The sequence below is a fragment of the Astatotilapia calliptera genome, chromosome 6 (assembly GCF_964374335.1).
Source record: "Astatotilapia calliptera chromosome 6, fAstCal68.1, whole genome shotgun sequence".
Taxonomy (NCBI): Eukaryota; Metazoa; Chordata; class Actinopteri; order Cichliformes; family Cichlidae; genus Astatotilapia; species Astatotilapia calliptera.
This window is the reverse complement of record NC_137427.1, coordinates 37,287,093-37,297,702: the sequence shown is the minus strand read 5'-3', so window position 1 is coordinate 37,297,702 and position 10,610 is coordinate 37,287,093. Positions and strand designations below refer to the sequence as shown.

At 40.3% G+C, this 10,610-nt stretch overlaps 1 protein-coding gene across 2 annotated transcripts in view; it reads right to left on the bottom strand.

Annotated features, from left to right (window-relative positions):
- LOC113024664 (venom factor-like) overlaps positions 1-10,610 on the bottom strand; it is a 33,729-nt gene that overhangs the window by 2,809 nt on the left and 20,310 nt on the right. Inside the window, exons 30-43 of one of the 2 annotated variants that reach the window (XM_026171914.2) lie at positions 7,350-7,463; positions 7,114-7,264; positions 6,351-6,514; positions 6,089-6,241; positions 5,875-5,934; positions 5,653-5,743; positions 2,804-2,855; positions 2,390-2,477; positions 1,886-1,975; positions 1,625-1,730; positions 1,285-1,374; positions 1,107-1,190; positions 393-473; positions 65-212 (exon numbers count right to left, since the gene is read on the bottom strand). In XM_026171914.2, the coding sequence (XP_026027699.2) occupies positions 65-212; positions 393-473; positions 1,107-1,190; positions 1,285-1,374; positions 1,625-1,730; positions 1,886-1,975; positions 2,390-2,477; positions 2,804-2,855; positions 5,653-5,743; positions 5,875-5,934; positions 6,089-6,241; positions 6,351-6,514; positions 7,114-7,264; positions 7,350-7,463 (1,472 nt within the window). Of the gene's footprint in view, positions 1-64; positions 213-392; positions 474-1,106; positions 1,191-1,284; positions 1,375-1,624; positions 1,731-1,885; positions 1,976-2,389; positions 2,501-2,803; positions 2,856-5,652; positions 5,744-5,874; positions 5,935-6,088; positions 6,242-6,350; positions 6,515-7,113; positions 7,265-7,349; positions 7,464-10,610 lie in introns of those variants that run through there. The other variant, XR_013909838.1, reaches the window with a different exon arrangement.

Below are 10,610 nucleotides of genomic sequence, written 5' to 3'. Positions count from 1 at the left end.
ATAGTTCCGTATTTGAATCAACACAAAATTATTTGTAAGCATTTATTTTTCCTGTTCTGCTCACTTGTTGGTTTCAGTATCAACATTCCACTGGTCGTCCTTGGGGCCAATGATGAGGTATTGGGAGCCCTGCTTCAAGTCTAGTCCATCTCTGCAACCTCCGTGAGACATGAAGATCCTCGTCTGACCCACTCCAACTCCACCCTCCAGACCTGAGTGGGAGAAGAACAAATATAATAAGCCTTCATTTGTCTTTGAGTTACAAGAATGCACAAGCAGCACTTCATAAATGGGGTCACCAAATAATGAAAAAGTTAACTGGACCACATCATTCCTCCATTGCTCACACTGAAAAGACTGAGAGGTGAAAGCCAGTCACTACTAGGACTCACCCAGTTTGATAACTTGTGTGATCTCCATCTCATATTTGTCGTAGTAACTCTGGATGACATTCAGCACCTTCACCTGGAAAACTAAAACACAGTAGCAACCAAACCTGAGCATCATGAGCAAATTACTGTAAAATTAATCGGACTCTTAAATGGGTGAGGCACTGTTTCCATAAATTAATAGTAACTGTTTCCACGACAAAATAATAATAGCATTACTAACAAAAGGGGGAGGTGACAGTTTCCCACCCTTTTCCAGTAAGATACTAAACTGAAATTCTGTATGATGCCCTGGGGAGTTGCTATATGAGCGATTCATGGTCCACATGGTAAATGAGAGAAAAATAAAGCAGGAGAGCAATAGTGCCATCAGCTAAACTTTCTTTACAATGTTTTAAATATTACAGTTTCTGTGAATGCTCACATTATGCTTCCATTTATTACTCAAACAACATATTATTTGTTCCTACTCTAACAGCTGATTCGCTGCAGGGCTTATGTCATTGTTACTGCTTGAATAAGGGCATTTAATGTGGCTTCTTTTATTTCTATAAATATTAAAATCTTAATTTCTTCATCTAGCGGCAGTTTTGACAACGTACATCTGAATATTTTTAAATCATTTGAATGGCAGTCAGCCAATGAACATGCAAAAGTGTAAGCCTCCAGTGTGCAGGCATGCATGTTGAAGGCGCCGGAGTGTAAAAGCACATGTACCATGGTGTAAGCTCTTGCAGGCAAACGTCTCTCTTTCTTTGCTGGGGAAGTTTTCACTGTCCGCTTTGGAGATGCAGCAGTCACCTGGAGGTTTTGAAACCACGGGAGGTCAAATGTGCAGAGGTGGAAAAAAAATACACGCATCCTTTAATGCATTGTTGCAAATCCCATACTTTACCCTGTGTGCAGCGGCAGACGTTGTTTCTGCAGATCTGGCTGAGCTGCTCCTTGTTCTCACGGGGGGTGTAAGTACGACTGCAGCGGCGGTCTGTGACAAAGTGAGAGGGGAGAAATCTAAAAGCTTTAATGTTATTATTATTATTATTTATTTATCTTGGTTTTATGCGAAATATAAGGACGCAGTACAACTTGGCCACTTGGTTGGCTGCTCTCAGCCATGCAACATATGGTCACCTGCTCATCCCAGTGAGCTAAACTGCCGTTCCTTTTATAAGTATTTCTTATAATACTGTATCGCAGAATCTCTGATTTTTATGTCTACAGCTGTATTTCCCAACCTGGGTTGTAATACTCGTAAACAGTCACTGAGGATGGCTGCAGGAGGCCAACTTTGAAGGTCTGCTGGAGTCTGAATATTAGGATCTCAGGCTCTTTGTGAGAAACCTACAAAGAGAAACAATGCAGAGCAGGGGGAATGTTATAAGACATACTTCTTAAAAATGGTACATAAAACTGACTTAAACTGGACAGATTTTAACTCCTCATACTCTTTCTTCCTGTAATCCAATAAATGAGACAGTGGTCTACAGCACAGTTACCTTAAACAGGTGGATGATCAGGGATCCCCTGTCACTCAGGTTATCTACTATCTGGAAGTTGTTGATGTAATGATCCACTGAGTTGGACAACTAGAGACAAACATGTTCAGAATTTATTAGTTCAATTTAAACAGAAATAAAATGCTGCCGTGTAGAAAACATTCTATAGAATTGTATTTAAAGTGTAAATTCACAATGCAATGCTGTATTTATTACCGAAATATGTTAAACCCATTACAGCCTTAGGTGATGCAGGGGTCAAACAAGTGAGCTGAGGTGTGCTTTTTGGTGTGATACTGATAAATTACAGTAAAGAAAACTGAGCTTGCAGCTTAACTTTTTCACAACACGCACAGAAAAAAGTTTGAATAAAACAAAATAAAATAGATGTAAAATAAATTCAGGTTTACTCTGTGTAAGAAAGCTAAAACTAAACTTGGATCATTTCTTAGCCATGAAAGCTTTGTTTCAGATTTTTGAAGCACTGGCCTAGAGGCTGATTACCATCTCCAGGTCTGAGTTTTCTGGGGTGAAGCCAGTGGGCAAACTGATGTCAAGAACCACCATCCTGACGTCTCTGGGTCCTAAAGCCCTGCGAAAGAAAAGCAGAAAGCACTGGCAAAGGATATGAAATCTAAATCTGAAAGGACCCAAATGATCTGATTAACCTCATGAGAAATGTGAGCAGCTGTTCTGAATCGCTGGATCAATAACTCACATTCAGTGGACCAAATGTTCAAAGAAAATTTATTACGGTCAGACAGACTCACATTTGGCAGTTTTTGTTTAAAAATGTGGTCGTCCCATATTAAAAAGTTGACTGTTTTTGCTGTTTGCTACACTTTGTATGAAGTAAAAGATATAAAAATACACTTTTTTTTCTTATTCTCTAAAATTTAGCAAGTAATTGTATCTTACCTCACTTTGATGGTGATCTGATAGGACTTTTCTACATCTGCTGGAGGCTTTTCTGTTATGAGATGGAGGAAAAGTGTTATTAAATATGTAATCCATAAAGCTTGCTGAAGATACTTGGTGTGTATATGTATTGATAGTTTTTTTATGTATATGTTTGTCATATTGCAGTTGCTGTCTTTTCTACTGTTTTTAAAAAAAAAAAATCAGATGTTTGATTTCACACTACATGCCGTTCATGATTGAAACCTCCCATTTACTAGCACACTGGCTTTTACCTCCCAAGGTAGGGTTTGTGTCCCCTCCAGGTCTTGAACTGGGGATCTTTCATATAAGATAAGATAGAACTTTATTAATCCCTCGGGTGGGTTCCTCTGGGAAATTCGACTTCCAAAAAAAGCACAGCAACGACCGAAGAAAGTAGAAAGTTTTAAAATTATTTTTTAAAAAGCCACATAAATGGTCCTCCTTGGGGCCTATGATGTTTGTATTAATGTACATACATCAGTATTTTAAATGGTATTTCAGCCATTCCCAAAATTAAGAATAGAGAGATTTTCAAAAATCTTCTCCAGCCCACGTACACCTTAAAATCAAACTCTGACCACACACCAGCCTGAGAGGAGTTTCCTTCTTTGTTTTTATGTGAAACCTCGATCTGTTGATGACTGACTGTTTAAAGCTGATTCTCCAGTAACAGCTCTCTTTTCCCACCTAAAAGCTACTGTACAATTTGAATTCTTTCTGTACCAGTAATGACATATATAACATACACTCCAGATTCCATTAAAACATTAAACAAATAACATGTTTGTGTTACGGCAGGCTTGTAGTTTACAGTTATTTAAGAAAAGTTAAATTTGTATCTTTTGAACTAAGTCCTGTTTTATCTTATTTCAAAATATCAAGGAAATGAAACGTGCTGAAATGTGTTTCATCATTGTTTGACCCTTTCATTGACATGAAATTATCACCACATGTCAGTAACATCCCAACACACCAACTGACATGTATTTAATGCCTCAAACAAAATTCTTTGTTGGTGATGAGAGCTTCAAGACGCCTCCCGAATGGACACGCTAGTCACATGCAGTGGTCAGGTGTGATTTGTTTCATTTTTCCACACAAACAGTCTTCAAATCCTGAGGTCTCTGTGGGCTCCTTCTCTGAACTCGTTCAGTAGATTTCTCAGCTGGATTCAGGTCAGGTGATTGGCTGAGAAACCAGCTGAGAGTTTCCTTGGCTGTGTTTGGGACGATTGCCTTGCTGAAACATCCACCCTCGTTTCATCATCATAATCCTGGTGGAGGGCTGCAGATTTTTATCAACAGTGTTATAGTACATGTTTCTGTAACATATTGGTCTAATGTTAGCTGTATAATTCATCTCATTGTTTGTTGTGTGAAGTTGGCACTGGTTTCGTGTGATTTTATGTGTCACATTTGCTGTGAGCCAATGGCTGTGATGGGGTTGGATTAATTGAAGGCCCACACTACAAACACTGCTGTGATATTTTGTCTCTGAGGTATGTTATATGGCCAGAACTAAGATGACTTGATTTAAATATGTTGATGGTGGATAGTGTGCTGCTCTGTGAATTGTATAATGAAGATGGGGTGATATTGTGTGTCTCTGTGCAGGCCAGGACCTACTATATGCCACAGCCTAAAGGCAGAGTTGGGTTGCTGAGGTTGGAGTAATTACCAGCCTTCTACTTACAGGGTGGGTCTTGAAGGACAACTACTAATCCCAGTTAAGTAGTTGGCATGTAAAGTGCAACTGACTTGTGCCATCGCAGGCTCGCGCCTTCAACTGGTGTGTTTTATACCTTTAGCAAGCGGGGCGCTGGACTGTGTATCTCTTCATTTTTTTGATAATTGTACTAATAAATTATGTCAGAATTGTATTAGTTGTCATCTTTTGCCCACAGCTGAGACAGCTGGTCAGACCTAGAATATGTCTGTGTTCGATTTCCATTCATCCTTCCTGAAATTACATGAAGTGTGCCAGTGCCGTATGCAGAAAAACAGCCCACACCATGATGTTCCCAATTCCAAGCTTCATTGTTGGTATGGTGCTTTTGGTGCTTTCTTTTTCCTCTGAAAATATGCAGTGCCCTTTGACCTCGTAACATTGTGTGTATTATGGTGTCAAAGGTCAGTTTTGACCACACTATAGTCTCCCAGTATATCACAGGCTTGTCTAAATGCTGTTCAGCAACTTTGAATTCAACATGCTTTTTCTTCAGAAATTGAGTGTTGCATGGTGAGTGTTCATGCAGGCCATGGTGGTTGACCGATTTTCTTTTTTCTGTAGGTCTCTGTAAGTCCTCCTTGGCTTTTAGACAACTCTTCTGAATACTTTTCACTCCTCTGTCTGAAATCTTGCAGGGAAGATCTGGTCCTGGCCGGTTTGTTGTGAAGTGGTGACTGCATTCTTCAGTAGTTTAGAAACTCTTCTGTGACCAATGCCATCAGTATGTTTTCCAACAATAAGGTTGTGACAGCCTCATATTGTTTTAACCCATCATGAGATGTTTCTTGTGTGACACCTTGGTAACGAGACACCTTTTTATAGACCATCAGCCAGGACTGAACCAGCTGATATTAATTTGCAATAAGTGGCATGATTAGTTCCTAATTACTAACAGATTTCAGCTGGTGCCTTTTAGTACCTCCACTTTTTGTTCAGTATTTTTCCCCTGTGTCATTTCTCATTATAACGCGTAACATCATTTGATTTCTTTGCATGTGTAGATGTCAATTGCACCTTTAGAGATACATTTAGTTAAATTGGTGACACATTCAACACTTATTTTATCTGCTGTATTTGAGACATATAAATGGAGTTACCCTGGGACTCTTCAACAGCAACACTGAGCTCAAAGTGCTGGCAGGGCATTTTCTCATCCACCTCATGCAGCTGGTTATAATGGGTCACAACCTTGGGTCAAATTTCAGGAAGAGAAATCGATCAGTCAAAAACGATTGTACAGCCAAATATAGGTACTGTCCTACTATTTAATTTAATTATCTCTAATGAGTTTTATTAATAATCATTCAGTGCATTTATACCTCAAGTATTCCCTGTCCGTTTCCTTGAGCTCTGACTTCCAAATCAAGGTTAGCAGGCAACTGTGCAACAAAAGCACCGCAGAAGAAGAAAAATATTGGATAATGATGTTATTACACTCAGTGATGTTCTTAAATCCCAAATCATCACAGTTCAAAGTTACGAAACTCCGCTACAAGCCTGGATTCTGTTTATATTTCTTTTAATGTCTCTCACCTTGGATGAGCGAGCGCCATAGGCTGTCCTTGGGTCAAAATGGTAGCGGATGTCTCTGCGTCCAGTGATCCTGATGTCTACATTCAGACTGAGGTCATCAGGAGGTCTCTTGATCATATACTCTGACAATGCCTGAAGCACCACCATGGTGGACTGGAAGAGTAGAGAACAAAAAAACCTAACTGGCAGCCTTCTGACAATTAAATCTGGCATGAAATATAATATCAACAAGTGAAATAAATCTAAATATCCTTTAACTGACCTGAGTAGAGCCAAAGCCGCCTCCTCTTCTTCGCTGGCTGTTCAGCCATTTAAAGGCTGCTGCTGCTTCCTCCATGTGACCCAACTTAATAAGAGCCAGCAGGGCATAGCCGGTCGCCTCCAAGGTGAAGAAGTGGTTTTCCCTGTCAGGCCAGTGGCTGCCACCTGCAGCAGCGACAGAATTAGAGGGATGTTTTACACTTATCCTCAGTGGCTTTTTGATACTATTTGAATGCCGGCTTTAAGAGCACACAGCTTTAGTCCGTACAGCAAAAGTGCAGTGATTAGGGCTATGTCATACCATACTGTCTGCCATAACATCAGTACAAACTTTTACGTGATTGAAAAATAGTGTTATATGACAATATCAACGATATAGCAAGTAAACAGAATCCTGCTAGTAGACAGAAATTAGTTAAATTCAATTATATTGTATTTTATTTATGTAGCACTAAACCACAACAGTTCCTTTAAGGTGTGTTTTATTTTCAGGTGAATACCTTATAATAATACACAGAAAACAGCCAGATGACTCCCTAGGAGTGATTTGGCGACAGTGGGAAGGAAAACTCCCTTTTAACAGGCAGAAACCTCCAGCAGAACCAGGCTTTTTGTTTTACTGATGCTTTGCATGATGATAAACCAGGACTTTAAGCAAGTTTTAGTTGCTTAAGGTACATTTACTCTGGTAACTCAAATGAAAACAAGAAAACAAAACAAATCAAATTAAAAAACAGAACTATAATCATTCTGATTGAGGATACCTCGGGCTGCAGCTTCGAGTAACGGTTGATGAACATTGTGAGGTGCCCCCACAAGAGCCAGAGCATAAGAGGTGATGGCCACGGTGTACGGTCTCCTCCCATTTCTAGTCAGTGCATTGGTCAAGTACTGTGTCGTCTTACCCATGGCATTCTATACCACATGAGTGGGTAGATGATGGGTTAGTATAATTACAATTACAACAAGTGTTAAAGAGACATTGCTGCTTGTAACTTACCTCCATCTCCAAACCAGGAATGACGCAGGTGATCCCTGCCTGCTTGGCCTCAGCTAGTGCGATGTGGACAAAGGCGGTAAGTGTTATCTCTGGGTCATCGCCACGGAGACCGCCCTAGAGGCGATGAGAGGGAGAAGGGCTTTATCGCAGTTATCAAAGATTTTGGGCAGAAAGCACCTAAAGTAAATTTCCTGGTTCCTTTATAGCACTTTTCTTTCCTACTGAGCACTCAAGGAGCTTAGACAACATTACCCAAAGAACTTCTATCTAATATTTGTCGATGATATAATCTAACAGTGATGATCCGATGAACGCATCAGAGGAACTCAGTATCTTTCCGAAGGATACTGTGCAAATTGCATGCAGACTGGAACAGTCCACCAACAACCATTCAGTTAGTACGGGACCTGCTCTACCTTCTGAACTAGAAACTTTTTAAGGGGTTATTCAGTATTTGAGACCTTCATCATCTCTTTCTCCCATGCCTTGTAATTTTGTATTACAGTTTTTTACAGACGCTAGGACACATTTCTCAATACTTAGGTCACGTTTGCAAAACTCCTCACACAGTGAGCACAACAGAAGTCTATGTGGGCTAAACTGAGGACCAGTTATCATTGTTTTGGCACAAAATGCATTCAATGACTACATCTCTCAAATTTAATGAATCATCTTCTCACTCAGACACAACAACTGCCAAAAAGCTTTGTACGGACAGGACATTTTGCATGTGCTTACATACTGTTTTCAAAACTGTTAAACTTATGGCCAAAACAATAACACAATGCAAAACTTGAAAAGACAGCAAAATCCAACGGCAATATTTTATTGAAACATATTTTAAATCTAACAATGCAGTTTAACCAGCCACAGCTTGTTCTCATTGTAGATGAACATCTACACAGGTGTTACTCCTTCAATTTTTCAACTCCTTCAATTCTGGCAGCCAGAAGATTCTTTCCTAGGTGTGTTGCCCTAGATGACATAAGATGTGATGTGGATGAGAACCTGTGGCCAAATGGAGAAGACCGAGTAGATTAGCATTACTATTGTATGTGTATCAGTGGATGGTGTGTATACAAATTCTTGTATTTTGGGATTACTTAGTGCAAAAAAATAAAAAATACATAAACAAATATTAACGAATTCTGCATGATGTCTGATTCATTCCAGTAACATATATTGAAATTATAAACAGAGATGTGTCCTTGTTTTACACAAGTAAACACTGTGTAATGCTACATGTTGTTAGTGTTTTTTAGGTCATTGTTTTGTGGGTGACAAAGTGTGTTTGTCGGCTGTCAACCTTTGCTAGTGTTCTGGAAGAATGAGTTTATTTGAGACCTGAATGAAGTGTTTTGGTAGTTGTAGTGCATTTTGAATGTGAAATGAACTGCTTTGCCAAGCTGACGGTCAGTTAGGAGGATTGTGTGAAGTGTTTTGCAAAAGTGACCTAAGTATTGAGAAATGTGTCCTAGCGTCTGTAAAAAACTGTAAAACCACCGGAATAATTCAAGTATTTGATTATTTAGAATTTTAATCACTGAATAAAGTGTCTAAAATAATGGAAACTATTTTAAATGAGTTAAATAAAGTTGTTTGTTAGATTTTAAAAATGTACAAATGCTTAAAGTTAAAGAAAGAAAATATGTCATCAGAAAATAGTGGCATGCTACATGACAGCGTGCTTTTTCTGTTGTTCATCAGCAGACAAAAGGATTATAAAGACTGGGCCTTTTTGTTGTATTTATATTCTACTTTCATAATAATCTCTTTCTTTTCAGTTTATTGATTTGATTTTGTTAGTCTTGGAAGTTGTGATTGAATAATAAAGCAATCATTTTGAAAGGTGTAGTTTTTACTTCATATATGTGCCTGCATGTATTTTATCCATCTATCCTTATGGGCTCAAATTGTGGTCATAAATATTTTGTACAATGTGAAAGGACCATAAAGCAGCTCTATAAAGCACCCCTCCAATAGCCAAACCCATCTGTTCTCCGATTGGATTGTTAAATTTGTGATTGACATGACATTGGCCAATCAGATGAAAGGAAGAAAAATAGGGTCAAAATTTGTACTTGTAACTTGAAACTTGAGTGCAGAGTTTCACACGTATTTTTTGGCTAAGTCCACACACAAATCTTTTTTACGCACACACAAATTCTTTTTACACATACAAATCCTGATTTACAAGTACAAAATATTTATGACCACAATCTGAGCCCATATATCCTACCGACAGTACAGATTCAGACAACAATTAACACTCACATTTACAGGTGTAAGCGATGGTACAACAGGCCATCTACCAATCAGAAGGTTGGTGGATTGACTCCCAGTTCTCCATAGGAGAGTCCACGCTGTGGTTGAATCTCAGATTCAGAGGGAACAATATAGTTTTTGCCTGGGTTATGGATCACAAGAACAGCTCTTTAATCTGTAAAGGATAAGGGATTCTGCCCAACCAGTCTACATCTTCTTGGAGAAGGCATCAACCGTGTCTCTTAGGGGATCGTGTAGGGAGCACTGTGGGAGGATGGATATCTAACCTGTTGTGCCATCTGGTCATGAGCTCTGGGTCATGACTGAAAGAAAGAACGTCTGGGCTTCTCTGCTTAGACGACTGCCCACAAGACAGACGGACGGATGGACGGATCAATAGACTGATGTTTATTTTCCAAGTTACAGTTTGTCTGAATGGTTTAAATTTGATAAACTTAGCTGTAATAGCTATCATAATGAAACAGCTTATTTTGTTATTACACATTGTGGTGGGGCGTGGTTTGCGGTGCCGTGCGGACGCACCTGCACGGCATCCGCAATCACGCCGGCCGTGTTAAAACACGGGGACTCAGGGGTTGGTATGTGTGTGTGGTGTGACGTGAATTAAATAAAGTTGGCTCTGAACGTTGCTCCGTGGTCCCGCCGTGCCTTATTCACGCCACATTGGTGCCGAAACCCAGGAGGCAGCACGGCGGGTCCGTATCGGAGTCAGGGAATGGAGGAGCTGGCCCGGAGGGTGGCCGAAATGGCGGCCGCCCAGCGGGAGCAGGCGGCGGAGGTGCGTCGCCAGCAGGAAGAGCTGCAGGACCGGTCCGAGCGCCACCTGGAAAGGATTGGGGAGCTGGTGGCGCTGCTCTGGGCCTGGGCGCCACCCCCACAAGTGTGTCCCGAGGACAGTGAAGCGGTGGAGGAGCCGTGTGGGGCACCTCGGCAGCCGGAGGTGGTGGACGAGTCACGCGGGGGTCCGAGCCTGCC